A 16,361-nucleotide genomic window follows, 5' to 3' on the forward strand; every position below is an offset into this window, starting at 1 on the left:
CACATCCTGTGCCATGTGGGAATTCCTGGACACCTCCCGCGGTCTGGACGACCACATGTGTGGGAAGTGTCGCCAGCTACAGCAGCTCGAGCACCGGCTGCAGTCACTGCTGTGCATCCACGAGGCTGAGAGCTACGTGGATAGCACGTTTCAGGAGGTGGTCACCCCGCAGCTTAAGTTTGTGCAGGAAGAGAGGGAATGGGTGACGGTCAGACAGAAGAGGAGGACCAGGCAGGTAGTGCAGGAGTCCCCTGAGCCCATCTTGCTCACCAACCAGTATTCGGTGCGGAGTACTGGTGAGGGCGATGGCTCCTCTGGGACGTGCAGCCAGAGCCAAGTCCACAGCACCATGGAAGGCTCAGCTGCACAGGCGAGGGGAAGAGGAGAGGGAGAGCAATAGTGATAGGGGATTCAATAGTTAGGGGAGCAGATAGACGTTTCTGCAGCCGCAGACGTGACTCCAGGATGGTATGTTGCCTCCCTGGTTCCAGGGTCAATGATGTCACTGAACGGCTGCAGGGCATTCTGAAGGGGGAGGGTGAACAGCCAGAGGTCGTGGTCCATGTCGGTACCAACGACATAGGTAGGAAGAGGGATGAGGTCCTGCAGGCAAAGTTTAGGGAGCTAGGAAAGAGGTTAAAAAGCAGGACCTCAAAAGGTAGTCATTTCCGGATTACTACCAATGCCACGTGCTAGTGAGTACAGAAATAGGAAGATAGAGCAGATGAATGCGTGGCTGGAGAGATGGTGTAGGAGGGAGGGCTTTCGATTCCTGTGGAATTGGAACCGTTTCTGGGGGAGGTGGGACCTCTACAAGCCAGACGGGTTGCACCTCAACAGGAACGGGACCAATATCCTCGCGGGAGGGTTTGCTAGTGCTGTTCGGGAGGGTTTAAACTAGCTTGGCAGGGGGATGGGAACCCAAGTAGAGAGTCAATAGGGAGGGAAGAAAAACTGAAATTGGAAAACAAAAACGTAGAAAGTAAATTGGAAGGACAGAGGAATCAAGGGCTAGATAGTAGTCAACATGGAGGTTTGTCTGTACTAAATGGTATATACTTCAATGCAAGGATTATAGCGAACAAGGCAGATGAGCTGAGGGCACAGGTAGATACTTGGGACTATGATATTATGGCTATTACAGAGACGTGGCTGAAAGAGCGGCAGGTATGGCAGCTCAACATTCCTGGTTACAGGATTTTCAGACGGGATAGAGAGGGAGGTAAAAAGGGAGGGGGGGTCGCGGTATTGCTTAAAGAAACTATTACAGTTGTGAGGAGGGATGATATGTTGGAGGGATCATCAAACGAGGCCATATGGGTCGAATTGAAAAACAAAAAAGGGGCGATCACACTGCTGGGAGTGTACTACAGACTCCCAAACAGTGAGAGGGAGATAGAAGAACAAATATGTAGACAAATTTCTGAGAAGTGCAAAAACTATAGGGCAGTAATAGTAGGGGATTTCAACTACCCCAATATTAACTGAGATAAAACTAGTGTGAAGGGTACAGAGGGTGCGGAATTCCTAAAATGCATCCAGGAGAACTTTTTTAGCCAGTATGTAGTAAGCCCAACAAGGGAGGGGGCGGTTCTGGACTTAGTTTTAGGGAGTGAAGCTGGGCAGGTAGAAGGCGTATCAGTGGGGGAGTATTTTGGTGCTAGTGACCATAATTCAGTTAGAGTTAAGGTAGTTATGGAAAAGGACAAGGATAGACAGGAATAAAAATTCTAAATTGGGGAAAAGCAAATTTTGCTAAGCTCAGAGGGGATTTAGCCATAGTGGACTGGAAACAGCTACTTGATGGTAAATCAGTGTCAGAGCAGTGGGAGGCATTCAAGGAGGAGATCTGGAGGGTTCAGACCAAATATGTGCCCTTAAAGAAAAAAAGATAGGATTAAGAAATCTAGAGCCCCCTGGATGTCTAGAGACATACAGAGTAGGATAATGAAAAAAAGGGAGGCTTATGACAGATACCGAGGGCTAAATACTCCAGAATCTTTAGAGGCGTGCAGAAAGTGCAAGGGTGCAATTAAAAAGGATAGAAGGAAAGCAAAGAGAGAGCATGAAAAATTCTTGGCAAGTAAAATCAAGGAAAACCCAAAGATGTTTTATAAATATATTAAGAGTAAGAGGATAACGAAAGAAAGGGTAGGGCCTATTAGAGATCAGGAGGGTAATCTGTGTGTGGAGGCAGATGTCGGTAGGGTTCTTAATAAATACTTCGCGTCTGTTTTCACAAAGGAGAAGGGCAAAGCAAAGAGCTATCTAGCCTAATCCCACTTCCCAGCTCTAGGTCCGTAGCCCTGCAGGTTACAGCATCCCAAGTGCTATTGCTATTGGGGGGGAGGAGTGTGAAATATTAGATGAAATAAACATAGTGAGAAAGGAAGTATTGGGTTTAGCAGCTTTAAAAGTGGATAAATCCCCAGGCCCGGATGAAATGTACCCAGGCTGTTAAGCGAAGCAAAAGAGGAAATAGCAGAGGCCCTGACCATCATTTTTCAATCCTCTCTGGCTTCAGGTGTGGTGCTGGAGGACTGCTAATGTGGTACCCTTGTTTAAAAAGGGAGAAAAGGATAGACCGAGTAATTACAGGCCAGTCAGCCTAACCTCATTGGTGGGAAAATTATTGGAAAGAATTCTGAAGGAGAGGATAAATCTTCATTTAGAAAGGCATGGATTAATCAAGGATAGTCAGCACGGATTTCTTAAGGGAAGGTCGTGTCTGACAAACTTGATTGAATTTTTTGAGGAGGTAACAAGGAGGGTAGATGAGGGTAGTGTGTTTGATGTAGTGTATATGGACTTTAGCAAGGCTTTTGATAAGGTTCCACATGGCAGACTGGTCATGAAGTTAAAAGCCCATGGGATCCAGGGCAAAGTGTCAAGTTGGATTCAAAACTGGCTCGGAGGCAGGAAGCAGAGGGTAATGGTTGATGGGTGTTTTTGTGACTGGAAGGCTGTTTCCAGTGGGGTTCTGCAGGGCTCAGTACTAGGTCCCTTGCTTGTTGTGGTATATATCAACGATCCAGACTTGAATATAGGGGGTATGATTAGGAAGTTTGCAGATGATACTAAAATCGGCTGTGTGGTTGATACTGAAGAAGGAAGCTGTAGACTGCAGGAAGATATCAATAAATTGGTCAGGTGGGCAGAACAGTGGCAAATGGAATTCAATCCGGAGAAGTGTGAGGTAATGCATTTGGGGAGGGCTAACAAGGAAAGGGAATACACATTAAATGGTAGGACACTGAGTAGTGTAGAGGAACAAAGGGACCTTTGAGTGCATGTCCACAGATCCCTGAAGTTAGCAGGCCAGGTAGATAAGGTGGTTAAGAAGTCATACGGAATGCTTGCCTTTATTAGCCGTGGCATACAATACAAGAGCAGAAGGGTTATGCTTCAACTGTATAAAACACTAGTTAGGCCTCAGCTAGAGTACTGCGTGCAGTTCTGGTCACCACATTACAGGAAAGATGTGATTGCACTAGAGAGGGTACAGAAGAGATTTACAAGGATGTTGCCGGGAGTAGAGAATCTTAGCTATGAGGAAAGACTGGATAGGCTGGGTTTGTTTTCCTTGGAACAGAGGAGGCTGAGGGGAGACCTTATTGAGGTGTATAAAATTATGAGGGGCCTAGATAAAGTGGATAGAACGGACCTATTTCCCTTAGCAGAGGGGTCAAAAACCAGGGGGCACAGATTTAAAGTAATTGGGAGAAGGTTTAGAGGGGATTTGAGGGGAAATTTCTTCACCCAGAGGGTTGTGGGGGTCTGGAACTCTCTGCCTGAAAGAGTGGTAGAGGCAGGAACCCTAACCACATTTAAAAAGTACTTGCATGTGCACTTGGGATGCTGTAACCTGCAGAGCTACGGACCTAGAGCTGGGAAGTGGGATTAGGCTAGATAGCTCTTTGTTGGCCGGCGCGGACACGATGGACCGAAATGGCCTCCTTCCGTGCTGTAACTTTCTATGATTCTATGGTGCTGATTAGGTGCAGTTTTGGGCAGCGGCTTATGCCCGCACTGAGATAACCCAAACTCGTTTAACGCAAACAAGAGGCTTTCATCCCATCAGTCTGGTTGGATTTAACCACAACTCAATGCCTTTAGAGAGAGACAGGGAGATCTCGATCTGGGGGAGAGAGAGGGCAAGAGCGAGTGGGGGAGGGGGGGGGGGGAGAGAGAGGGCGAGAGCGAGTGGGGGGGGGGGAGAGAGAGGGCGAGAGCGAGCGCAAGTGGGGGGTGACAGAGGGCGAGAGTGAGGGGGGGGGAGAGGGAGAGGGCGCGAGCGAGTGGGGGGGAGGGCGAGGGGGAGGGAGAGGGGGGAGAGGGAGGGGGCGAGCGAGGGCGGAGGGGGCGGGGGGGAGCGCGGGGGAGGGGGCGCGGGGGAGGGGGCGCGGGCGAGGGGGAGCGGGCGAGGCGGGCAGGGAGGCGAGGCGGGCAGGGAGGCGAGGCGGGCAGGGAGGCGAGGCGGGCAGGGAGGCGAGGCGGGCAGGGAGGCGAGGCGGGCAGGGAGGCGAGGCGGGCAGGCGAGGCGAGGCGGGCAGGCGAGGCGAGCAGGGAGGCGAGGCGGGCAGGGAGGCGAGGCGGGCAGGGAGGCGAGGCGGGCAGGGAGGCGAGGCGGGCAGGGAGGCGAGGCGGGCAGGGAGGCGAGGCGGGCAGGGAGGCGAGGCGGGCAGGGAGGCGAGGCGGGGAGACAGAGACAGATAGAGACAGGGAGACAGAGAGAGAGAGAGATGGGGTGCGATGAAAATCAGCGATGCACAAGAGACCAGAATTTGAGGAGCACAGACATCTCGGATGGTTGTAGGGCTGGAGAAGGTTACAGAGATAGGGAGGGGTGAGGCCATGAAGGGATTTGAAAACAAGACTGAGAATTTTAAAATTGAGGCATTGCTGGACCGGGAGTCAATGTAGGTCAGCGAGCACAGAGGTAATGGGTGAACGGGACTTGGTGTGAGTTAGGATTCGGGCAGCAGAATTTTGGATGAGCTCAGTTTATGGAGGGTCAAAGGTGGGAGGTCCAATCTAGAGGTAACAAAGGCATGGATGAGGGTTTCAGCAGCAGATGAGTTGAGGCAGGGGCAGAGGCGGGTGACTTTATGGAGGTGGAAGTAGGCGGTCTTGGTGATGGAGCGAATATGTGGTCGGGTGCTCATCTTAGGGTCAAATAGCACGTCACGGTTGCGAATGGTCTACAGTCAGTGGCTAGGGAACGGAGTTTGTGGCAGGGACTGAAGACAATGGCTTCGGTCTTCCCAATATTTACTTGGAGGAAATTTCTGCTCATCCAATACTGGATGTCAGACAAACGCCGTGACAAATCAGAGGCAGTGGTGAGGTAACTTAAAGATTTGCCTTTGTGTAATGCCAAAGTTTTTCTGTGGAAAGTGAAGAGAAGTACAATACAGAAAGAAAGAAATTAGGTAAACATAACCTTAAGGTCAACTGCTTCATATCAGAAGAAGGTAAACTTTGAACAGACTGCCACCTAGTGCAGTGAATGCAGATTCAGTTGATGCATTTCAAAAAGCAAAGATCAGATTCCTTGCAACAGGCTGTAAAGTTATATAGGACTGGCTGCAATGAAAGAGGAAGATGAAGATGAAAATGAACTTGGCTCTGAAGATGCACAGAAAAAATAGGATGGCGTAGATAAGCATTTTCTCATTCTGAAAGGGATTGGGTGACAGTTAGAAGACTGAATCTAGATCACAAAGGGAAAGAACAAAGTTTATTCTAGAAGATGGGACTGAAATATTTTCTTAGAAGGCTTCAACAGTCTCAAGTGAAGTGAGTTGAAGCAGTATCTACCCAGTTCATGGTGGGCTTAAAGTACACAACATAAAACTGCCCTAAATCATTACTAAGCTGCAAGTCCTAAGATAGTGAGGTCATAAAAAGGAAAACCACAGCACTGGTGTGGTGCCAGAGGCTGACATCAAAGTACACTGACAAAGAATAGAGAAAGGCCCAATCTGAATCTGGCCCCGACTATACCAGATCGGAAAACATTTGATTCAAGTGTTAGGCAGAAGTTTCGGCTCTCGTCATGCAATGCTTCCCAAACACGCAAATCTCAATGCATAATCTCACAATTTACTATGGGCCCGATTTTGTGGCTTGTGTGGGAAATGGTCGGATTCCCCCGAATGTGGGGTTCTGACACACAAAAAAATGTCAGCCAGCTCCACGCAATTTCCCCTCAAGTGGCCAATTAATTCCCAGCATGTGGGCAGCCTTGCTAATTGTCCATTTCTAGTCAGAAAGCCCCACAGTATGATGTCATCATTCGTGGTGCTTTCAAGGTTCATAGCAAGCACTGCATCCTCTGAAGGCTTCCAAACGAACCATACAGGATGGCAGAGGAACCTGCAGCAGCTGTGACCAGTGCCAGACCCCGAGCTGCCTCCAAATTCGACAAAGCTTCACTGCAGGCATTATTGGATGGGGTTAGGGCCCACAGGGAGGTCCTCTTCCCTAGGTCAAGCAGGAAGAGGCCTCCCACTGAGACCAATGCTGCATGGATGCAGGTGTCAGCAGATGTCAACTCGAATGTGCATGTCACCTTGGCATCACATCTCTAACTCCTTCCTTTACTCCCCCACAGTACCATCCAGAGCCCCCGTCCTCACTGTGGAGGAGGAAGAGGCTGTGCAGTCAGACTCCTCAGAGGAAGCTCAAACCTCTGAGGGCGCAGCGTCAGCAGAAGTAAGCGCACCCAGCACCAGCGCAGACACTCATGCCTCAGGGGGACCTTCGGGACATAGAGTAGTGTTGTCACCTGGTGTTTCACAGCTCACAAGTGAGCCTCAGCAGATTCTGGAGGCAGGGTCAGCAGTGGAGAGTCCCTGTCGGAGGGCGCAGGACTCTGCCAGCTCAGCTCAGCTGCGCTGCATGTCGACCTTCTGCCTCTGGGTCCATCCGTAAGATCAGAGGTGATGGAACTCCATGCACAGATGCAGGAGTCTCTGGCAGGTTTTGTCTCCAGGGTCGCTGCGAGTGTGGAGCGAATGGAGGAGTCCATAGTGACCATGAGCAGAGCCTTTGTGGAGTCATTGGCGCATGAACGCATCACCATGGAAAGGTTGGCAACCTCCATGGAGGAGATAACTCGCCAGGGTACGGAAAACATGGTGAGTGCTCATAAGAGGATGACATCTCTTGAGGAGCATTGGCCATCTATTGAACAGAGAAACCAGATCTTCATGGAAGTCCTTCTGAGTAGGACTGCCAGTGCAGAAACAGGTCCCCATGGCCCCCTAAAGCGCAGCAAGGTGCTCTCAAGCCACTTCCAAGCGCTGGCCCCTTCTGGCCTGTGCAGCTTCAGGTGAGTGAGCAGCAGCCTGGTGCTCCTCATGCTGTTCCTGGTTCTGCTGCTGCCACCTCTGCTGCTGGAGATCCTCTAATGGCAAGAAGGGAAGGAAAAAAAGGCGTCCCATGCTTCTCGTAGATGCCTCCGCTGAGGAAGCGCTGAGTGAGGGTGGCGAGAGGGGCTTCCCAGGAGATCACATTGGAGAAGTTTGTGAGGCTCCAACCTTCCACAGATGTGCCTAAGCCTTGAAGAAGTAGCCCCAAGCCTGCAGCAACAAGGTCCTTCAACACAGAAGTGCTGTCCCTTTAAATCGCAGCTTTTCCGAATGACCTGCAGCTGACAGCAAACAAGCCGGCAAGCTTCACGCCAGGTTTCATCAGCGGGGTTCCCCACAGGCGTGTCTGATGTGGGGAAAGCCCCAAAATCGCAATGGCCCCTGAAAATCGACTTAAACAAGGTAATAACTGCTTACTAGTGTTCCGACGGCCAGTCCCACCAGCGGCGGGCGGGGCTGATTCGGGTCACGGGGAAACGGCAGTCCGAAAGTTGGACGGGGCGGGGAATCAGGTGGGGGGGGGGGGGGGGGGGGGGAAAGGTCGCGACCCGCTTTTTCGACGATTTTCGGCCCCCGGCCGCCTGGGAAGCCGCCCGACGGCTGGCAGAAAATCAGGGCCTATGTCTTTTTCTTTAAAATTCTATCTCAAGTAGTTTGATTTTGTAAATCGTATAGCAAATTAACATTTGTTAGAATTTTAATAAAATAATGTGTTTAGAAATCTTACGCTCCTTCTCAAAGAACTGTTTCTTAAATTGTTCATTGTCCTTTACCTTGAGAGACAAACACTGCAAATCCTGTCTGTCGTGTAGCAATCACAAGTCAGGTTTGATGGACAAATAATGGGCTTCCGGACCAAACCACTTGTAGTGCCCTTTAATGATGTTATTTTGCGTTTTGCCATTATTATTTTTCTGGATGTTAAATCTGCAGGCTTTGTAGGTTTCACTGGCTGTAAAACAAAGAACTAACCTGAAAAGAGTGTAACCAACCCATTTACATATGCAACAAACATCTAAATCAACGCTGGAATAACAACAGAAAAAGCTGGAAAAACTCAGCAGGCCAGGCAGCATCCGTGGAGAGAGAAACAGAGTCAGCGTTTCGGGTCAAAGACCTACCTGAAACGTTAACTCTGTATCTCTCTCCACGGATGCTGCCTGGCCTGTTCAGTTTTTCCAGCTTTTTCTGTTGTTATTTCAGATTTCCAGCATCCGCAGTATTTTGCTATTGTATCTAAATCAACGCGTCTGACATAACAAGCCAATCTGTCCAAGTGTTACTGTAAATCTGGTTCTTATGCTTATTTTAAAACTAGTATGCAAGTTAACACATTATGGAGCTGCAATATTAAATTTCCAGAATAGCAGATACCACCAGTCTGGTCTGCTATCATTTTTGATAGCAAGAGTCCTATGTTTGTTCTTCAGTAGTCTGCAGCTATTTGAAGACAGCTTACCTCAAATTGTTAACACCGTCTACTATTTTATAGTACTTTACAGAATCTAGTATGGATTCGCATTATGAGAACAAAGAAAGAAATCAACTACTATAAACCATTGGCCGTCATTACACTGGTTGAGTGCACTGATTCATGAGAGATTTTACATTCGGGCTTATGGTAATTAGTTTGCGCGGAAACTTGGGTGCAATTTCACCGCAACCAGACGAGCGCATTTTGTGCGCAATTTCCCGTTTGCACCCTTGGAGGAAACTCCAGGCCACGATGCCTTGTTGCATTATGACTGGTTGGGGCAGTCTTAATGGATCAACTGTCTTTTCCTATCTGTCGTTTCGTATATTCTCACGTACACATGTAACTGAGCCAAGAGAACAGTGATCAAATTAACAGTATTAGAATCGTTACATTTAGAAGATGTACTGCTAATTGAATTCCTACATTAGAACAGGGACTTTACTTCAAAAAGTACTTCATTGGCTGTAAAGCGCTTTGGGATGTCTGGTGGATGTGAAAGGTGCTATATAAATGCAAGTCTTAATTTTTTTCTTTCAATAGACTCATACCCATTTTAAAAGAATTTATATTTTGAAGTCATAAAAATACATATATTGGCCCAGTAATTCCTGTCCCAACGCGTGAGTACGGACGGGGTACTCGCGCGTGTGCCCGGAGGAATTGCCGGTTTTCAGCATGCACAGCGCATGCGGGGAAAACCGGCATTTCCTCTCCTCTGACCCAAGGGGTTAAGAGGCTGAACGCGTGCGACTGCACAGGCAGCGCGTGCGACTTGGATTTCCTTTATTTTATTTATTTATTTATTTATTTTTTATTTATTTTTTATAAAGAGAGTTGCGCATGTGTAAAGGCCTCCGGTTTTTACACATTGAAAAACCACACGTAAGTACTTCGTTTTACAGGTAAGTGGTCTATTAATACAATTTATAAAAAAATTTCCCACAGGTTTATTATTTTTAAAGAATTTACAGTAAGGTAAGTTTAGTTTTAGCCCCGATTTTTTATATAATAATTTTTTTCAAATTTTAAAATTATTGTTTAAAATTGTTTTTTTACGGTTATTTATGGTCCATTTAAGTAGTGCAATGTTTTTTTAAAAATTTTCTTTCTAGTTTAAGTAGTGTTTTGGGGCCAGGAGTTTTCATGAGTTTGACAGCTCTCACTATCAAACTCATGAATGAACTTTTGCAACCTCCCATTGGTTGCCCTGTGCTCACGTGATCCCAGCCGGCTCATCGCACCAAGTACACCGCTGGGTCACGCACGCACAGCGCGGTAGGACCTCAAGCGGGCCAGTGAGAGGAAATGCAATGTGGGCCAGGATTGAAATGTCAGCGCGCCGGGTAAGTGCACATCGGGGGCTTGCACGCGCGGCAAGCTCCCGATCCTAATTTCAGGGCCAATAATGTATAAAAATATTTACATTGATGTACAAATGGTGCTGTGTCTAGCATAGGTCTGTGTCTGAAGAATAAAGAAAGAGAAAGAAAGCCAGTCACTAACTGCTGTTTTTTCCTGACTTTTACAAAAAGAAACGCCTGCTAATTGACAGAAGCTTCCCTCAGCAATTAGCTGACCCAAGGATGTGGCCATTTAGGCCATTTGTCTAAAGGGAGAACTTCAGCAGTATTCCTAAAAGGGACAAGCTGGGTAAACACAACTCTATCTTATCCGTGCTCCAGACCTCAGATTACCTGTGGGCAGTGCAATGGGAGATCATCCAATAACAGTTAAAAAGTTTAAAGTTGTTGCAACAGTCACATGAAAACTTAAATGTCACAGTCAACATTGTTGGCATTAATTCCATAGTGACCAATTCCAGATGGAGGAAGATTGTGCTGCTGTATCGAATTACTAGATTGTAGTACAGGTAGTAAAAAATGAGATTTAAATCCGATACCGCCAGTCTGATCTGCTATCATTTTTGATAGCAAGAGTCATATATGAAAATTCAGGGGCAAAACTACATACAACACCTACATCACTGAGGTCACAAACAAAAAAGTGGCGTCAGCTAATAGAACTGTTGCATGGTGGTGATCTCCAAAATGTGTACAACTGTAAACGTCAGCTGCGTGTTCAACGTGCTATTAACTCCTTGCTGTGGTCGTCTTACCTTTACACTTGCACCCTCAAAAATTCCAGTGCTACGAACATTCAAATTTCTTTCCCCAAATACAGAACGTGGAACTGATGATTCCCCCTACAATAAAAATTTTAAAGCTATTTGTGTGGCCCGTCAAGAGGTATGACATATGTAAAATGACATATATACAAACCAAATCATATCCTCTTATTGGAAGTATTACTTTAATGTCTCAAAATATGATAAATTCTTGACAGTCATAAATACGAAATATTGTGCATTGCATCAAGCCAGATCACAGAACCCCATGAGTATATGGCATCATACAGATGAGGAGGCAGCCATTTGGCCCATTGTGCCTGTGCCAGCTCTCTGAAAGAGATGTCCAATTAATCCCATTCCCCTGTTCGTTCCCCATTATCCTGCAAATTATTCCTTTTCAAGTATATATCCCATTCCCTTTTGAAAGTTACTATTGAATCTGCTGCCACCAGGCAGTGCATTTCAGTTCATAACAACTCGCTACGTTAAAAAAAACTCATCTCCCCTCTAGTTCTTCTACCAATTATAGTAAATCTGTGTCCTCTGATGACCGACCCTCCTTCCAGTGGAAACAGTTTCTCCTTATTTACTCTATCAAAAGTGTGAAGCAGTGGAGGGGGGGGGGGGGGGCGGGGGTGGGAAGAGTGGGATTACCAATCCTCACTACGGCTCAGAGATTCCAGTCAACGACATGGGGTTCAGAAACAATATGAAATGAATCAATTCACAGGTGACTCTCAACTGGGAAGGGCGGGGGTAAACCAAGAACCCACAAAAGTTGCTAGATAAAATGCTCAGAGCAATGACAAGTTAGGTGCAAAATACTGCACAAATGGAAGAGAAGAAAAAGTTCAATATGTGCAAATGGAGTTGAAGGAGCTAAGGGTGAAAAGGAAAGAGCTCTCGGGGTGTTATCAGACTACAGTGCTCTGGTCAGACCACATCTTGAAAGCAGTGTCCAGTTTCTGTCACTGAGAAAGGAGCCATGAGGCCATTCCCTAGTATTCGAGAGTTGAGTTATGAGGAAAGGCTTGAGGGACCTGAACTCTACAGTCTTCAAAGGAGGTGATTAAAAGGAGGCCGTGCAAAGGTGGAGGTTTGTAACACACTAACTAGTATAGAAAGGGTAAATACAGAACACTATGTCAAGCTATGCCAATGGCAGTGCAGCTTCAAATTGGCAAATGTAGGACCAATGACAGGAAATTCTCCTCCATACAAGGAGTGATTCAATTTGAAATGGAGTTCTGGAAGGGTAGTGAAGGCAAAAATCTTGGAGCATTTAAAAGATAATTGGATGCAGTCATGGGGAACAATAGTTTTTTCTTAGACACTCGAGCAACAACGAGAGGCCGTGGAAGCTGCAAATATTTACCCTGAAGAGAAGTGTCAGGCATTCAAATTATTCAAGATTCTAAAGGGTACGTATCAACAAAATAAACCTCAATATGCTTAACGGAAACAGATTCTAAACTCGAGGCTACGCCTTCTTATAGAAGGAGGGTGAAAAGACAGTTTAGATTTAACTACCTTACACAGAGGGTGGTGAATGCATGGAATAGATTACCAATGGGAGACCATAGGGGCAGATTTTTTAACTTTACTGCATAGCAGAAGAAAAATTTGATAGATAGATAGATATGAGATGTATTGTAGGATATATTCCCTAGTCATTGGGACTGTTCAGATGGTCTTTTCTGGCCCTGTACATTATTATGTTCCTAGATGGAGGAGCCAAGATAAGTCAAATGGCTGACCACATCCCTAGTTATCTTGCGATTGCGAAGTAATTATTACTGCAAATTGAATAATCTTCAAGACTTAACAAGTTGCACTCCTTACCAGCACTTACATGAGTACTCCCACAGCATTCTTATACTAGATTACCAACAGTGTTAAAAGTAGACTGCAGCCGTTATCCTTTAAATAAAAATACTGAAGCAATTTTACGCGCAATAATTGAATCTGCCAGCATTGTTATTTTCTTTCATATTTCAACACAACCTATTATGAAAATAAATCTGAAAGAAAATCAAGACAGAACCTTTCCATGTTTAGCTTGAGAGAGGGGCCAAGGCCTTTTAATGGGCTGTTTGCCAGCAGTGTGTTGAGCCAGAGGATTACTCATTGTTACAGTGTTAGGAAGCTTATTTCCAGAGCTGGTGGTTGGTTTACTCTTTGAGCAACTTCCCTGCTGGTCCTCGGTCTTTACTACTTTAAGGAGCTCTATTTTAGTGTCAGGTGTACCTTGGGCTAACCCAAAGTCCACTAAAGCATACCTGTAATTTAATGAAAAACAACAAGAGATTAGTCAAAAGAATTAAATCATTAGAAAATAATGTCAACTCTCTCCTTGCCACAGTGACGGTGCACCAATACTTAATTAACAAAAGTGCTAAATTAACTAGGTTTGTTGAGGAAGCTGGAATTTCATTCATGGGCATTCAATTGTCTAAGCTACTCATCCTTTCAGATAAATAAAATAGGAATGTTAAAGTTGCTACTGTGACATTATATTAAACTGCAATAAGCTTAACATCGGTGGTAAGAAAAATAATGGAATCCCTACTAAAGGAGAAAATAGATGAACATTTAGAAACCAAAAATATAGTAATAGTCAACATGGAGTTCAAACGGGAAAGTCTTGCTTGACCAACCTTATTGAATTTTTTGAAGAGGTAACAGAGAGAGTAGACAATGGTAATGCAGTAGATGTAATTTATCTGGATTTTCCCATAATAGACTGATGAACAAGGTCAGAGAATGCGGAGTCAGGGGACAAGTAGCAGAATGGATTGCTGGCTGGCTTCAGGACAGAAGCAGAGAGTGGGAGTAAAGGGTAGCTATCGACAGTGGCAGAAGGTGGGTAGTGGTGCTCCATAAGGATCAGTGCTGAGACCACTGCTGTTCACAATTTACAATAATGATTTAGACTTGGGAATCAAAAACACAATTTCTAAATTTGCGGTTGACACCAAATTGGGGGGGGATAGTCAATACTGAGGAGGACTGCAATAAGTTACAGGAGGACATTAATAAACTTGCAGAATGGGCATATAATTGGCAAATGAAGTTCAGCACAGATAAATGTGAGGTATTACATTTTGGTAGGAAGAATAGGGAGGTCACTTATCACTTGGAGGGTGCGAGTCTAGGTGGGGTAGAGGAACAAAGGGATCTCGGAGTACAAATACACAAATCACTAAAAGTTGCGACACAGGTTAATAAGGCCATAAAAAAAGCAAACCAAGCACTAGGGTTTATTTCTAGAGGGATAGAATTGAAAAGTAGGGAAGTTATGCTAAACCTGTATCGAACCTTGGTTAGACCACACTTATACTGCGTACAGTTCTGGTTGCCATATTATAAAAAGGATATAGAGGCACTGGAGAGGGTGCAGAGAAGATTTACAAGGGTGATACCAGAAATGCGAGGGTATACATATCAGGAGAGGATGAACAGGCTGGGTCTCTTTTCTCTTGAAAAAAGGCTGAGAGGTGACTTAATAGAGGTCTTTAAAATTATGAAAAATGTTGATAGAGTGGATAGAGAGAGAATGTTTCCACTTGTGGGGAAGAGCATAACTTGAGGCCATCAATAGAAGATAGTCACCAAGAAATCCAATAGGGAATTCAGAAGAATCTTCTTTACCCAAAGAGTGGTGAGAATGTGGAACTCGCCACCACAGGGAGTGGTTGAAGTGAATAGTATAGATGCATTTAAGGGGAGGCTGGACAAGCATATGAGGGAGAAGGGAATAGAGGGTTATAAGAACATAAGAAATAAGAGCAGGAGTAGGCTATTTGGCCCCTCGAGCCTGCTCCGCCATTCAATAAGATCACGGCTGATCATTGACCTCAACTCCACTTTCCCGCCCGATCTCCATATCCGTTGATTCCCCATGAGACCAAAAATCTATCTATATCAGCCTTGAATATACTCAAAGACTCAGCATTCACAGCCCTTTGGGGCAGAGAATTCCAAAGATATAATTCCAAAAATTATGCTGATAGATTTAGATGAGGAAAGACAGGAGGAGGCTCGTGTGGAGCATAAACTGGTTGGGCCGAATGGCCCGTTTCTGTGCTGTATATCCTATGTAATCTTAAAAAACCCCATTAAGCATTAAGGCACAAACATTTTAATTTAAAATAAAACCACAAGCACCAAGGCACAAACATTTTATAAAGGAAGGGTTTCTAGTCCTATTAAGTACTTATTTGTAACAGCTGTGCATTGTAATATGGAATAACACCCAAGTATTTTTCAGGATTGCTCTAGGATCAAGGCAAACCAAAATTCACTTCTATTAAGGCATGCTTTCAACGAAATATCTTAGATACAATTGGCATAAAATTAAACTACGTGTATCTTCTCTTTAGCCAAACTATGTGCTTTAATTACATCATAACATAGGTATTCTTATGTAGAAATTCGTACTTTTTCAGACGCCCATTGTACAGGAAGTTGCTTGGCTTGATGTCACGATGAATGATGCCAAAGTGGTGAATGCGTCTCAAGGCTTTTAGTAAGTTATACATATACTCCCGTACTTCTTCCAACTTCATAGAGCTCAGAAGATCCTGAAAAAGAAATTATTTCAGTTAAAATAAAATCAATTCCAGAATAGCTTCACATTTTTAGTTAATGCTGGGCACTGTAGTATCAAATCTAATTTGAATTAAAAATAAACTTACCAAAAAGGACTCATGCTCTAGATATGGCATGACAATAACCACGTGATCATCCTTCCTTAAACAGTATTTAACTCCCATTACATTGTCTTGACCCCTGGAATAAATAATTTCATCCTATATAAATAACACAGCTACAGATGATGATCAAACAGAAATCTATTTTATCCATAAAATCAAATTAGATTATGCAATAACGCTCTTATGTGCTAGTTATTGTACTGGTTTATTATATTTTAACTGCAGGATGTCAAAATTTAGTGATATACAATAAACTACCCCTGTATTTAGAGGGCAAAGCAAGATCCACTAAGATTCTTTTAATTTTAATATACCAATATCTCTCAATACTTAAATCCACTTGTAACATGCTGCTCAATGTAAATTGACATTTAAAAAAAAACTTTGTTTCAACACGGTCAAGAACAAATCGGCATTAAAATAATAAAAATTCTTTAATATTTGAAAAAAAATAACTGTATATTGCATTTATAAAGCATCTTACACCAGATATCACTTTTGTCAAATACGTTGTGATGACAGCACAACTCACAAGGGACACAGTAAGAAGAATGCTAAGTTATCGCAAAATGTCAAGTACTTCTAAGATTTAGAATATTTGGGGTAAGAAGAACTGATTTAGATGAGCAGACAAGTTTGAATGGACCAAATCAATGACTAACACT

The 16,361-nt window shown here is 44.7% G+C and overlaps 1 protein-coding gene across 16 annotated transcripts in view; it reads right to left on the reverse strand.

Moving 5' to 3' along the window:
• The window catches only part of cdc7 (cell division cycle 7 homolog (S. cerevisiae)), a 63,661-nt gene that overhangs the window by 14,390 nt on the left and 32,910 nt on the right, over positions 1 to 16,361 (reverse strand). For all 16 annotated transcript variants that reach the window (XM_085983366.1, XM_085983367.1, XM_085983368.1 and 13 more), the window contains 5 exons: positions 15,679 to 15,772; positions 15,422 to 15,564; positions 13,026 to 13,260; positions 10,970 to 11,056; positions 8,150 to 8,328 (listed from right to left, as the gene is read on the reverse strand). In XM_085983366.1, coding sequence (XP_085839492.1) covers positions 8,150 to 8,328; positions 10,970 to 11,056; positions 13,026 to 13,260; positions 15,422 to 15,564; positions 15,679 to 15,772 — 738 coding nt within the window. The remainder of the gene's footprint in view (positions 1 to 8,149; positions 8,329 to 10,969; positions 11,057 to 13,025; positions 13,261 to 15,421; positions 15,565 to 15,678; positions 15,773 to 16,361) is intronic.

Source organism: Somniosus microcephalus, chromosome 3 (genome assembly GCF_052327205.1).
Source record: "Somniosus microcephalus isolate GS21.2 chromosome 3, FLI_Smic_1.0, whole genome shotgun sequence".
In the NCBI taxonomy this organism is placed as follows: domain Eukaryota; kingdom Metazoa; phylum Chordata; class Chondrichthyes; order Squaliformes; family Somniosidae; genus Somniosus; species Somniosus microcephalus.